Source organism: Camelus bactrianus, chromosome 12 (genome assembly GCF_048773025.1).
Source record: "Camelus bactrianus isolate YW-2024 breed Bactrian camel chromosome 12, ASM4877302v1, whole genome shotgun sequence".
NCBI classification, from domain to species: domain Eukaryota; kingdom Metazoa; phylum Chordata; class Mammalia; order Artiodactyla; family Camelidae; genus Camelus; species Camelus bactrianus.
The window spans coordinates 49916828-49932688 of record NC_133550.1 but is presented as its reverse complement, the minus strand read 5'-3'; the positions used below and the strand labels follow the sequence as shown (position 1 = coordinate 49932688).

General features: G+C 35.1%; 1 protein-coding gene across 3 annotated transcripts in view; it reads left to right on the top strand.

Annotated features, from left to right (window-relative positions):
• OTOGL (otogelin like) overlaps nt 1–5258 on the top strand; it is a 194826-nt gene extending 189568 nt beyond the window's left edge. For 2 of the 3 annotated variants that reach the window (XM_074375352.1, XM_074375353.1), the window contains 2 exons: nt 3284–3363; nt 3921–5258. In XM_074375352.1, the coding sequence (XP_074231453.1) occupies nt 3284–3363; nt 3921–4121 (281 nt within the window). In that variant the 3' untranslated portion in view covers nt 4122–5258. The remainder of the gene's footprint in view (nt 1–3283; nt 3364–3920) is intronic. The other variant, XM_045519426.2, reaches the window with a different exon arrangement.
• The last annotated feature ends 10603 nt before the right edge of the window (nt 5259–15861 follow it).

The following is a 15861-nucleotide window of genomic DNA, read 5'->3' as shown; positions in this document are numbered from 1 at the left end:
ATAAATCAGGAACTCTACACACTATTTATTTCTCATAAAATTCCAATGATCAGTTCTGCATTTATCCTGATTTTCAGTTTAGAGAGGCCAGGTAGCTCATCCAAGTCATACCTCTTATGAGGTATGGGATTGCACTCCACAGCCTGCTTCTCAACCACTCACGATATTCTGGAACGTCACCAGGAAAAGTTTTAGGAGAGGGCGGATGTTGACCCATGATGTCTTCTCATCAGTGCAGGGCTAGAATGACAGTCCTCATTTACATGAGGTGTGAAAAGTCAAATCCAACACATACTTCCCCACCCACAACAAACAAAAAGTTCAACATCAGGTGTTGTGACTTTTGTGGGTAATAGAGCACCACTTATGCATTTTCTATTACTGGGGTTCTTAGATACCACACTAATTTAAATGTCTGCTCGTTAGAAATAAGCAATTTTCCATTCAGTATTCTTTGAATTAAATGTAAACTAATGTGTATCCATTAGTCATTGCATCAAGAACTCAAGGAGTGAAATTTAGTCTCCATAATCTAAGGAAGTTTATATTTTTATGCTCAGCATCTTTTTCCTCCTGCTTTTCTTAAGAGTCTAGACTCTTGTAGGTATGCAATATAGGAGTAGAATCATATTGCAATGAGAGACGTTCGTTCATCTAGCACAAAGGGAACGGGTTGCAGGAGAAACACTTACTCTGGTTTCTCAGTCTGTTTCCTAGTACTGGTTTGAAGTTCCTGCAGTTTTCACTGTAAAACCGAGTTGGAGCTAGTACCTCCCCATATATATGTATGTAGTGTAGTTTGTATTTTTTATTTTGTGGGGTGGTAATTAGGTTTACTTATTAATTTTTTTTAATGGAGTTACTGGGGATTGAACCCAGGACCTCGTGTGTGCTAAGCATGTGCTCTACCACTGAGCTATACACTCACCTCATATTGCAATATTAAGACCTTGGATTCTGTAACCCCATGTTAGTTATTGGAGAAGTGAGTATATTTCTGTTATCTGAGGGCAAACAGGCAGAACTATGCAACTGACCATATTCCTACCGTTGACTGTCTGCCACACGTCAATGCTCTGTTAACCCCATTGCAGACTGCACCTCAACTAATCTTCCCCACAGTTCTGGGCGGTGGGTGGCGAGGCGGGTGTAGTTTCCCCTGTGGAGGAGGAAATGAAGGTTCAGAAAAGTGGACCACACTGATTTCAGCCTTTCTGGCACTTGGCCCCGGGATCTTTCAATTTTGCCAAGCTCTTTGAAGTTGCCGAATGCTAACAAGCCACTTCATTTTCTCTCATCTGACATGTAAGGATTTGTGAAGTAGTTTCTGCTTTGGCTTCAGAGAACCCCTGTCTGTGGTCTTTGCTTTCGGGTGACCAGGCTGCAGCAGAGAGGCTGGGGATGTTGTATTATTATCACAGGTGCTGTGCTAAACAGAATGTGTTACAGTAAAGTCTCTGAGGAATCAATAGGAAGCGCCTCTTGGCACAGACAGATTCAGCCAACTAACAATAAAGTTATGCTGCCCCAGTTTCATTCATTGAATGAATTAATGTAAACACATTTTTTTTTGAGTGCCTTTCATGTGCCAGACACCCTTTTAGGCACTGGGACTGTGACAGAGAATGGAACAATATGTGCACGCGTAGTGCATGTTATCAAGCAGGGGAAGAAACAGTAATGGTAAATATATGCTTTTATGTCAGGTAGTGATGAGTGGTATAAAGAACAACAGTGCACAATTAAAGGGATGGAGAGAAAGGGGAGTTAGGTTGCTAATTTAAGGTGAAAGGTTAGAGAATGCCTCTGTGATGAGGTGCCATTTGAGTAGAGATTGAATGTCCTTGGGAAGCAGCCAGGAAGAGCGAGGAGTGTTCAAAATGGAGGAAATGGTGAAGTGTAGCCATAGAATAGGATGAAGGTGATAGAAAGAAGAGGATAAGGACCTTATCCGTCATGTTAAAGATGGTTTCTTTCTTGATTCTTCTATCCTTTTAAACATACATGAGACTAGAAGGGCCAATGAAGTAACCCCTGGATGAAAGCATCATAAAGCACTGAACAGCCTGCCATTTGCCACCAGCACTGAGCCTCAGGCCATGCGGGAGTTGGGTGGTTGGGAAAGGAGAAAGAGCAAGCACAGGAGACTGAGGAGGAGCCACAAGTGAGATGGGGGGAAACCAGAGTGTGCTCTGGAAGCCAAGAGTGGAAAGTGGATCCAGGAGGAGAGAGTGATGGACTGGATCAAATGCAGCTGAGAAGTCGTGTAGAATGAGACTTGACATGTGACCTTTGAATGTAGCAATTGAAGGTCATGGGTGACCTTGACAAAACAGTTTGGCTTCAGGCGATCTTTGCTACCCACCTCTGTTTCAACCAGAATAGCTTAACTTTTATATATTTTACATGTTGGGATTTCGTACAAGAATTTAGTGTAAATAAAGATTTTGTGGCTAAATTCATTTGAAGACTGGAGCTTGAATTCCAGTCTTTTGCAAACAAGGAAACTCAGCGGAATGAGTCAGTGCTTTCTCAAGTGACAAAGCATATTAGCCACAGAGTGAGATGAGAACCTTGATTCTTTTGCATTCTGATTCAGGGAATACATCCACTATCATACACCATGAAATATATATTGTTGGGTGTATTATCAAGTGATAATCCATCATGCACACAAATATATCATTACTTGATAAAAAGTGTTTTCATTACAAATTATGAGATCATTTCAGAGCCATAAAATCCAGTATAAGACTCATCCATACATTCCAACATGGTTGATTATAATTCAGTTACATTCGTGCATAACTTTACATTAATATCCATTAACATAATGTGATTTTTAATCTATCAGATTATGTTTTAAGATAGATTTACATATGTAGGTATGCCTTCATTATTAGAACGTATATTTACCTATATACCATGGTTGATTTTGTATATATTATATTAAATTATAATAATACATATATACCACACATAGATTGTTAGCATTACTGCATCTGTGGAATGTGTTTGATTTATGATTATGATAATTATTCTAAAGCAATAAGATAAAGAGGTAAGTATAAAGCTAGAAAATAGTTGAGAAAATCTGTTTAGAAGTTAAAAATATTCAAAATAAACTATGTAAGAGTGAAATTTTAAATATCTCTTATTATAGGAATATATTTTATGTAACTATATCAGTTTCCAATTTTAAATATATTCATATGTTTCATTGAATTAAGAAACAATTTGACCTGGGCCTTTTGATGAATAAATACATTCTATATTTTATCAGGCAAACGAGAAGAAAGAATATGCCAGAAAGTGATTATTAAATCAGTCATAAGGAGACAGGATTGTATAAGTCAAAGCTCTGTAAGTGGAAAAATATCACTTATTACATAAAGGATGTGTGTCTTTTCAGAAGTGTACACGTCACGGCACTAATAAGTTTGTAAGCCAACAAAATGCCAACACTTAAAATATTTAACTTTGAGATTATTCCTACATTCTAATATTAAAATATTCTGTTTGTGAAGAAGTGTGAATTATTCTTGGCATAAATAATCATACTGTTGATTATTACAATCTAAAGAGATGGAAATTAAACCTAAGTATATATGATCACATAATGTTTTAGCTGTGCAATTTTAATCAGCATAAATAGTCCTGGTTCTAACTTTGCCCACTTTCATAAGACTTATTTGATTCTATAGTTTAATTGATCATGATATAATACAGGTTACAATAGAATCATTGGATTGTGATGAATATATTCCATTTTCCTGTCATACCTGTCTAGTTATATGTGTACATTTATACTTTGAGTTATGTCATATTGCCATCTTGGGCAATCAATATGCAGTCTTAGTGGAATCAATACCACTGTTTTAAACATTTTAAGACATTTTTCTCGTTGTCTCTCCTTACAGATAAATGTTGCATCTTGTGATGGAAAATGCCCATCAGCTACCATATATAACATCAATATCGAGAGCCATCTAAGATTCTGCAAGTGTTGTCGTGAAAATGGAGTGCGCAACTTGACTGTGCCTCTCTACTGCTCCGGCAATGGCACTGAAGTCCTGTACACTCTCCAGGAACCCATAGACTGCACGTGCCAGTGGAGTTAAATGCTTGGAATCCAAGAGCTCTCTGCAACGTCATAATGTCAAATGGAGTTAACTTTTATCACTATTTTTAAGACATTGGGCAGATTTATACTGTTTAATAATAATGTTATTTTTCAGGCTATTGGGTATGGCAATTTAATACTTGCTACAAAATATATACAATTTCCATGAAAAAATTAGATTTATTGATTTATTGTATTTTCATCTATTAGCAGGTTGTTTTGCAGGATTCTTTCAGTTTCACTCCATAGTTATTTTTGTGATTTGCAAAGTCTATCATAGCTATCCAAATTAAGATACTCTTTTATTGCTACTGTTTATTCTGGTAAATGTTATCAGTTAATACTGGCATCTGGATGGTCATAGAGAATGGTATGCTTAGACACAGCTCATATAACTATAGGATTTTAGCATATTTAAAGTCGGAATGGGTATTGGGGATGTTATTGCAAATTCCCTTTAGTTTGCAAGTGTATCAGATAACCAGAGAAGCTATGTGACTTGTACAAATTCATTTAGTGTAACAGTATGGTGAATTCATGGTAACAGCTGGGTGAAGTCTACATATTTTATATTTCAGTCCCGATGTTTTTTTCTTTTGAATGTTTTAGTAAGGTGTGTATCACAGAACCTCTTATTCTTTTAAGAGTTTGCTTTACCTAAAATTAAGAATTTTAAATTCAATGCCTTTTAAAAAAAGAAAAAAAATGCCACAGATACATACATATATACATACACATAATAGTTATGCTAATGGTAAGCAACGGGGAAACGTAGCATCAGTTGCTAAACAGAGGAGAGCGATCTTGGGCTTCTATTTTTTATACCATTAAAACTGTTTTAAAATAATGTTGTTATTACTTAACATGTAGTTACCTCTTTACTATCTCATGGACATCTGAGTTTTGAGATGTATTTGCGTACCACTGAAGTTGAAGCCTATTTTGCTGTTTATGCTGCTGTTTTGTCAATGAAGAATGAAATAAAATTATTTGAATTATTAATAATCCTACAATGGAATGCTGCATTTTTAAAACACAGTAGATTATTGACATTTGCAAGGAATGTATCCTGAGATCGTTGCAAATCCCCCAATTCTTTACCACTTACTATATCTAATTATCTGATTTTCCTCAGCTGTAAAAAGGAGAGAATGCCCCACTTGGTATGATTGTTGTGAGGAGCAAATGAAGTCAGACATCAAGGAGAGAACAGTAAAGTTGCGTTGAAAAGCAGATGTCGATGGACTAGACTGAGATAAGTAGATTTACTTCCATTTCAAAATCATACTACCCAGAAAAATTGCAACAGATTAGATATTTTGGGACCTCCAGGGTTACTTGGAAATAGATGAAAGAATGGAGTGAACATTACATCTGCAAAGTCCCAGTGTCCACTGTATATAAAAATTGATTTTATCTTATTTGTGCTTAATAACACTCCTAAATGTTCTCTCTAGGTGTTACCATTTCAACATTTTTTGATTCCTGTTAATGTATAGATTAAATCAAATGTTTTTCATTAAAATAAATTAACATTTTGCTCAAGAGAAACTGTAGGTACTTCACAAATGAGGCACATAATGTTATATTGTCTACCACTCATTTCTTTATTTTCATGGTCTGTTAAATATCTGTTATTATATTAAAATATTGTCATCTTTAAACCTGTATGTGGGAAAAAGGGAAACATTTTTCTAGAACTTCGTACACAGTCTCAAATAGAACAAATTTGTATTGAGCACTTACTGTGTACCAGGTGCTGTTCTAAACTCTGAGATTGAGGGCAACACCAGACTGACAAAGGGCTCACCCTAACGCACCTTAGAGTCTAGTAAGAAAGTCAACACCGGATAAATAAGCACACCTGTGAGAAAGTCCAGAAGGAGACCCCAAATCCTTTGGAATGTAGTGTGTGATAAACGTGGTCATCAAATCAGCAGAGGGGTACAAGTGGGCTTTCCATAAATGGTGTTGGGACAACTGGATAGTAATCTGAGTAAAGAGATATTTGGATTCTTAATCCATTAACCTCAAAATAAATTCTAAATGAATCAGAGGTTCAAGTGTTTAAAAAAACACAGAATGAAACCAAAAGTGGGTACAAGTTCTAAAAGAAAATATCAGAGAAATTCATTACAATTTCGGGAGAGCACCAGTGGTGGAGAGACTAATTCTGACTCAATATACAGAAGCCCAAAAGAAAAGACTAGTAAATCTAACAAGAAAATTGCAGACAGACAAGTGCAGCAAGACAAAAAGTGTCATAAGTCAAAAGAAAACTCTGAAACCAAAGCATAATATTTGCAGTGTTTCACTGATAAAGCTTAATCTTCCTATATATAAAGACCTCCTAAACACACACACACGCACACACACAAAATATTAACCTGATAGAAAAATGGGCCAACAATTTGTACGATAGTTCAAAGAAAAAGGAATACTGCTAGTGGTCCCTTTAAAAATGAAACGATAACTGAGCACACTTATAATAAAAGCATTTCACATTCAGTCTACACTAAAATGCAATTTCTCACCTACCAGATTGGTAACAATTCAGAAGTGTAATTATACTTTTCTTTTTAAGGCTCTGAGGAAACAGGCACTTTCACATATCATTGACAATGACACAGATAGAAATTCTGAGACTTTGTCAATGTCTGCTACAATTTAGAAATGAGTTTTGGTTTGACCAAGTTATCTAGGATATGTATACCCTAGACAAGCAACTGCACAAACACAAAAAAGCAGTTATACAATGTTATTCATTATGTTATTTGCAATACAAAAGACTGGAACCAACAAGAACTGAATACATTATATTAATCCATGTAATGTGATACTATGAAACTGCAAACAGAGAATGAAAAAGAAATGTATGTGTTGGTGTGGAATGATCTCTATATATGGAGAGAGATATTTTTAATTGAAGTATAGTTGATTTATTATGTGTTAGTTTCTGGTGTACGGCATAGTGATTCAGTTTTATATATATATATATTCTTTTTCATTGCAGGTTATTACAAGCTATTGAATATAGTTCCCTGTGCTATACATAGACCTTGTTGTTTATTTTACATATAATAGTTTGTATCAGCTAATCCCAAACTCCTAATTTATCCCTCCCCACGTTTCCCCTTTGGTAACTATAAGTTTGTTTTCTATGTCTGTGAGTCTTTCTGTTTTGTAAATAAGTTCATTTGTGTAATTTTTTTTTTTTAGCTTCCACATATTAAGTGGTATCGTATGGTATTTGTTTTTCTCCTTCTGACTTACTGCACTTAGTATGATAATCTCTAGGTCCATCATGTTACTTTAATCCCGCTCCTGGACCTAGAGATTATCATACTAAGTGCAGTAAGATATATCTGGAGAAAACTCTAATTTGAATACATGCACCCCAGTGTTCATAGCAGCAGTATTTACAATAGCCAAGACATTAAAGCAACATAAATGTTCATTGAAAAATGATTGAATAAAGCAGTTGAGAGAGAGAGAGAGAGAGAGATAAAATGCATATATATAATGGAATATTACTCAGCCATAAAAAGAGTGAAATAATGCCATTTGCAGCAACATGAATGAACCTAGAATATATTTTTTAATGAAATAAAATATAGAATGACATATGTAAAATGGCATTTTGTAAAAAAAATGGGCAAAATAAGAAAATATAATCACATTTACTTTTATTTATGTAGGAAGATTTAACAATAAAGTAGTAAAATGGCACAAATAAATGGTGGAGGTGGCTCAGGGTAGATGGAGACTGGGATATGAATTTGTGAATGTATAATAACGTATCTTTTGATTTTTGAACTATGTATGTATCACATATTCCCCATGCTTAAGTTAGTTATAAAATAAGTATACAGCAATATAAATAAGCAATTCTAAATTCTGGTAAGTGCTGTAAAGGAAGAGTAGAGATTGCTATGAGAAAGTCACAGAAAAACCCAATTTGGTTTGGGTGGAAAGTAAGGCGAGACCCCTGAAGTCAGGGATGTGTGGGTTGAGACCTGAAGGATGAGTGTGAGCTAAACAGTTAAACATTTCCCAGCCGAGGGGACAGCATGTGCTAAGGGGTTGTGGGAGGAAAGGATCAGAACATGCCAGGGAATGTTTTTGTGCATCTTGAAAAATGAGTGTAGTACAGGATGACGATGAGATGGGCTGGGGAGCTAAATAAGCCAAAAGAGACTAGTTAGATGCTGTTGCTGTAGCTTAGGTAAGACGTGGTAGTGACAGTGCAGATGGATGCGGCTGTAGGATACAAAGTATATTTGGAGGTAAAGTCCAATATTGGTAATCACTATAGTACAGAAAATTGTTTTGAGAATGTCTCTGAATTTGATAAGCCACTGGGTGGATGGAGGAGCATTTTTGGGTGATGGGGAATATATTGAATCCAATTCCGGGCATTTTGATATGGACAATTTTGACAACTAAGTGAATTTTATTAGTATGTGGCTATTTCTGTTGGTCTGGTTCCAAGAAGAGACATCTCTGTTGGAAATATATTTAGGATTTGTTAACATATAAAGAGTGTAATACTATGAGAATGAATTAAGTTAGCTAGGGTGAGAGTACAGTGAGAGGGAAATAGGATCCAAGGTTAAGTCCTGAAGCCCTCTAACATTTAGGGATCATATAGAAAAGAACAGTCAGGAAAGGAGGCTGAGAAAGAATAGTCCTAGAATTTGGAGTAAAGCCCAGAGCTTTAATAGGGGTCATAGAAGCCAGGGAAATAGAAGGTTATACAAAGGATTGGAGTTACGATCTGTCAAATGCTGATGAAGAGTCATTTGATTTATAGAAATAGAGTTCATCAGTGTTTCTTATTATGAACAAAATCCCTAATGAAGAGGTGTCTCAGTCAGTTTGGGCTGCTATAATGAAAAAGCATAAACTAGGCATCTTATAAACAACAGTTATTTATTTCTTACAGTTCTAGAGGCTGGGGAGTCCAAAATCAAGGTGCCAGTGGATTTGGTGTCTGGTGAGGGTCTGCTTCCTCAGTCAAAGACAAATATTCTTCTGTGTCCTGTCAGGTCAGAAGGCGCGAGGGAACTCTCAGGGGTCTCTTCTATAAGGGCACTAATCCCTTTCATGGGGGCTCCACCCTTATGTCCTACTCACCTCTGAACGAGCCCACCTCCTAGTAGCACCATACAGAGGGTTAGGATTTCAACATATGAATTTTGAGGGGATATAAACATTCAAACCATTGCAAATGGGTTGAAAGGTGATTATCAGTTAATAAATTGGACTCAGCATGTGTGCTGCTCCCAATGTACTCATGCCCAGATTCACTCAGACACATGCTAATGTTTCTGCAGCTGTGGTGCTGATCCTGCTCCCATCGTCTTGGTAGTTGCTTCTCCCAGGCAGCCTGAGGCAGCTAGACAGGAACAGCACATGAGCAACAGGCCCAGACTAAGCCATTGGCCTCCATGCCTTACTTCGACCACTGTCTCAGTCTTCTGGGGAGGAAGGACTGCATCCCTCCTCCATGCCTGCCATAGTGACTCTGGCTTCTTCTACCACTTCTGAGCCCGGAAGAGGCACCATGCTCCCTGATTACCCAGATGAACTGAGTAATGCAGCCTGGAAAAAAGGAGGAATTAAAACCCTGTGAGGTGAACCCTGAACAATGAATGACAGGTCCAGGAACCAGCAGGTAAATTGCTCACTGTCACTCCTCACCCTCATGGACTAGTCCAAAATGCAGTGGTTCCATTTGGCCTTTTCAGATATATCTGTGTTTTGGGTAAGCTATGGCCTGCTCTCTACCAATCTCACTTATATTAGCTTTTGTTCCTCTCCTGCCTCAGTTTCCTAAATCATTTCCTTGAAGAGTCTTCTCCATCTCGGTAAATGACAACTGTCAAATTTAGTGTGTGTGTGTGTGTGTGTGTGTGTTCTGTATACATATACATATACATATAGGTTTACATATACGTATGTCCATATTTCTTTATAGGCTTAGAAATTTTCTTTAAAACTACAAGATGTGATTTTTAGCTCATTAAATCAATAAAGAGTGTTAGCTGTTTACTGTCATGTTGGAAGGGAGAAGAGTTAAAAACAAACTTGTACGTATTGTTTGTAGGAGAAAAATAGTATAAAACTTCACATAAATAATTTCTACTGTCATTTTGTTTATTTATTATTGCTCTTCTCCCCATCTCTCCTGATCTGGGATTAAACTGAACATAATTTATAATTTCTTTAAGAATTTTTAGTGAAAGCAGTCTTGAGAAGAAAGAACAAAGATGGAGTTAGCCTTTATCTCAGACTATACTACAAAGCTGCAGTAATCAAAACAGTATGGTAGGCAAAAAAACACACATAGATCAATGGAACAGAATAAACAGCCAAGAAATAAACCCACACATCTATGGTCAATTAATCTATGACAAAGGAGGCAATAGAGAAAAGGTAGTCTGTTCAATAAGTGGTACAGCTACATGTGAAAGAATAAAATTAGAATATTTTCTCACAACACATACAAAAATAAACTCAGAATGGATTAAAGACCTAAATGTAAGATCAGAAACCATAAAATTCCTAGAAGAAAACTTAGGCAGAATATTCTTTGATAAAAATTGTAGCAATTTTTAAAATCTATCTTCTAAGGCAAAGGAAACAAAAGCAAAAATAAACAAATAAGACTTAATTAAACTTAAAAAAGCGTTTGCACAGCAAAGGAAACCATCAATGAAACAAAAAGACAATCTACTGAATGGGAGAAAGTATTTGCAAATGATATGACCGATAAGGGATTGATGTCTAAAATATATAAACAGCTTATACAACTCAATATCAAAAAAAAAACAAAAAAAAAACCAAACAACCCAATGGAAAAAATGGGCAGAAGACCTGAATAGACATATTTCAAGGTACAAATACAAATGGTTAACAGGCACATGAAAAAATGCTCAAAATCTCTGATCATCAGAGAAATGCAAATCAAAATCAAAATATTACCTCACACTTGTCAGAATGGCTATCATCAAAAAGTCTACAAATAACAATCGTTGGTGAAGATACGAGGAAAAGGGATCCTAGTATCCTGTTGGTGGGAATAAATTGGTGCAACCACTATGGAAAATACTATGGAGTTTCCTCAAAAAACTAAAAACAGAACTACCATATGATCCAGCAATTCCACTGTTGGGTATACAGCCAAAGAAAATGAAAACACTAATTTGAAAAAAGATACATGCACCTCAGTGTTCATAGCAGCATTATTTACAGTTGCCAAGATATGGAAACAGTCTAAGTCTCCATCAAAAGAAAAATGGATAAAGAAGATGTGGTCTATACATTCACTGAACTATTACTCAGCCATAAAAATGAATGAAATTTTGCCATTTGCAACAGCATGAATGGACCTGGAGGGTATTATGCTTATTGAAATAAGTCAGACAAAGGAACACAAAGACTGTATGTTATCATTTATATGTGGAATCTGAAAAATAAAAGAAATGAATGAAAAACAAAACAGAAACAGACTCACAGATATAGAAAACAAACTAGTGGTAACCAGTGGGGAAAGGGGTGGATTAAGAGGTATAAAATACTATGTATAAGATAAATAAGCTACAAGGATATATTGTACATCAGAGGGAATACAGCCAATATTTTATAATAACTTTAAATGGAGTATAATCTATAAAAATGTTGTATCACTATGTTGTACATCTTAAACTAATATAATATTGTAAGTCAAGTATACTTTAATTGAAAAAAGAATTTTTATATTCTTAAAAATTTTTCAGCAGTTAAAATTATATATGCTATATAGTATTCCATGAAGTGAATAGCATAAATTATTTAACCATTTTATAAAGGATATTAGATTTGTTTCTAATTTTCCCTATTATAAATCCTTATGCATGTAGTGAAATTGAAGAATCAAATGACATCAAACATGCTGAAGAGTTTACTTCTCCCCAGAAGATGACTCCTTTTTCTTTCCACAAAGGCACTGGCCTCTTGCCAAGCCAAACACCCATCTTTGGGACTGCATCTTCCCAGAGGGAGGGGCCTGTTCTAATAACTCCTGAGGTAAGAAAGGGGAGGCATTTTCTAATTTATCCATCAGACATTGTGCCTTTTCCTAATATATTTGCCATGAGTAGGCACCTTTTGCTAATTTGCACAAAAGTTAGCAACTGTCTGTTCCAAGCCTTCATTTCTTTCTAATAAAGTCCAGTAAATGGCTATAGTGCTTGAAGTCTGGCCTCTATACTGTGTCTTTAGAGGGGGAAGAAAACAACTAAACTGTACAGAGTTTTTTCACTAACAACTGCTAACTAGAAAGCTTGAAGTTCTGGCTGAAATTAAAATTCCATTATTAAATTATCAAAAATGTTATCTATTATCAGAAAATACAGATTACAGAAAACTTGAGGTGGATAAAAAAGTAAAGAAAGTTATATTTACTAAAGAGTGTGGAACTTAACTTTTCTGCCTTCTCAATCGTTTAATTTGTGTCAAAATTGTCTTAAACTATATTTGTCTATATTTTCCATTAAAATTTTCCATAAATTTTAGTTTTGTAATGCAATTTAATAGTTCTATATGCAAATTAACTATGATCCTCACTGTCAGTGCCAATATCTCTATTATTTAATTCTTATGTTCACTTTATTCCTTGGTTGCTTGATTTAAATTTCTAAGTAATTTGTCTCTTGAAAAGTATGTGGATTGTATATTTTCTAAGTTTTTACTCACAGTGTATCACTACAGCTAAGATCTCAGTTTCCCTGAACAAGTAGGTATAAATTCAACTCCTAATACCATCTATTTCTGTGTGACTCTAAGTAAATGTAACAATTCTGTGCTGCGTCCATCGCAGCTTGGGACCGTGTCTGAGGATGGGCGATGCAAGACTTAAGAAACAGAGACAAAGCAAAGAGCAAAGATGGGACCAAGGGACTCAAGATCTTGTGGATCTAGAGTGCCGTAAGCCTGGTCGACATCATATTTATTAGGAGTATACAGTTCAGAAAAAAATGTGGTCAAAGAGGTGGGGCTTTAGATATTCCATTCGATAAGCACTAAGTTCTGCTTGCTGATTAACTGATTAATTTCAGGCCTATCCCTTCCAGGAACAATCACCCACCTCGGGGTATGCAAAATTTCTAAGTCTATCCTGTTATTGCCTCCGGGACATCTCGAGATAGATTTCTCCTGGGTTAAACCACAGGCTTTCATGCCAGAATGAAGTTCTGTTAATGGATGATCTGGCTTTCCAGGACCGCCCATTGTTTTACCCTAATGAACTATTTGCCGTCCTTCGTGCCCTTACAGTCAATCTCAGGATTGCCCCTCACAAATTTGCTTTTGTACAATACGTGAGATAGGTCATGTACTGCATGAAACATTAAAACAAAGCAAGCATGTGCATTTTAAGCAAGTAAGTGTGAATATAATATTTTAAGCTCATGGAAATTTAGGTGCAGCTTGTTTTCTAGTTGCTTGTTTTCCAGCAGCTTGTTTCCCAGCACTTCTGCACTACATATTTTTCAAATTTCTCCTTGGATTAGTGTGAGGCTAATGGAATTAATGCTTGTAAAGCACTTATGGTAGTGTTTAACATGTAAAAAGGACTTGATATATATTAGCTGAGTATGAAATTTGAGGTCGTAGTTGCTTTCAGAACTGTAGACATTGATTTACTCTATTTGGACATTTAGTATTGCAAAAGAAAAGTGTGGTTCTAGTTGACACTTGGTGCCATTAAAGGTATATTGAATGATTGCTTATTCAAATTTTCCTTCAAGTTTTAAATTCAATAATGTGAAAATGTGTATAGGCTTGGTTCTCTATGCATTGATATTTGTTTGGATGTTTTGAAATCCTCCAATCTTCACAGAATCCTTTTCTAAATATTCAAGAGGTATTTTTTCTATTGCTGGTATATTTTTATTTGATATGCTTCGTTTTAGTTAATCTGGTTTTATGTTCAGGAATATTACTTCTATGTATATTGTTACTCTTTTATACCTGTGACATTTTTTTCTCATATCTCTTCATCTGTTTGACTTCCTGCTCTGCAAAACTGTAGAGGTTTTCAGGTTTTTCTTCCATAGTAGTTATTCATGTTTGTTCTACTTCCGTCATTGTGGATTATAATTCTGTGAATGCATTTTTAGTTTCCTTGCATTTATTTCATATCCAATTCCCTCTTTATACCATTTTTAAAACACATGCTCTTTTCTATTTATGTCACTTTTTTTCTCTCAGTATTATTCTACACTATTATGAAAAACATGTCTTTTGCATACTTTATAGAAAACCAAAAACTTTCCTGATATTTTTTTCCTGAATTTTGTAACCAGGTGCTTGCACTAGCCAGTCAGTTCTTCCTCTCATTTTTCACAATGATATTGTCTTTGCAGTATTTTTTTCATAGGTCTCATGGGTTCTTTTCATGTCATTTTTGCTGTTTATTAATGAACAGCTTATATGGATTGCTCTTGGTTGATAAACAGCGAGATTTTTCTTCTCTTATTTCCAGCTCAAGTCAATACTTTCAAAAGATGCAGTTTTGCAGTAATATGTATGGCTCCTGACCAGTTTCTGGTACATACAAGATCCCACATCTCCAAGTTAAGGAGTGGAAATGGGTGCGATGTAAGTTATTTCTTTTCTTTTTTCCTGGTAGACTTTGATCTATTATAAATAACAGAATTTCTACCTAAATCAGACTTGTTCTGTTAAGCAATTTTAGTTTGTGACTTTTTTAATGTTTTTTAATTTTTCTTTTCTTCAGTGTTTAAAGAAACATTGGCCAGGGACACATTAGGGAGTGCTGGAGATACTCCATTTTAAAGTCGAAGACCCATTTAAACAATTTTTTCATGATACCCAAAATTTGGAAACAACTTAAATTATCTACAGCTCTACAGTTTGGTTATTGTTATATAAATTATGTGACATTTATAACTCAGATTATTATTCATAATTCAAAATCATATTTTCAAAGATTCTTTGCTGAAGCAACATGTTTTGTGATAAAAGGCAAGGCAAAATTTAAATCGTTTCAATCTTGTAATAAATCCATATTTTTTAAAGCAAGATTAATAAACACAAATAATACCTTAGGAAGAAATATATATGGATATACAGATGTAAGAAATATATAATAATACCTTAGGAAGATAAATATGCTCAACATTTGCCATCTTGGGCCAATGGGATTATGGGTAAATTTAGGTAAATTATGGTAAATTTTCCATGTATACAAAAATGTATACTTTTGTAGACATCTGTTCAAATATATGTATACCAGATGCATACAACTCTTTAATAAGGAAGTGTTTCTTTTGGAATTTGGAAAGAATGATTTTTTTCTTTATTTTTTGGTGAGGTGAGGTAATTAGGTTTGTTTATTTTTTAAGTGGAGTTACTGGGGATTGAACCCAGGACCCTGGACCTCATGTGTGCTAAGCACACACTCTACCACTGAGCTATACCCTCTTCCTACCTTCATTTTTATATTTAAGGAGAGAGTGAAGTCCTTAGAGAAACAATTTTGGCAGATGGAATTAAAAAAAATCAGTGTTATCTCAAAGTATTAAATTTTATTACTTTAAGTAATTCATAGACAATTCTACTCGTTCTTTGCATTTTTTTCTGTAGGATTAGCCGTGTTGAATAATATCAACCTTAAACATGGTAACACTTAATAGAAGAGAAAAACAGAAAACTGATTAGCTTAAGTTAAG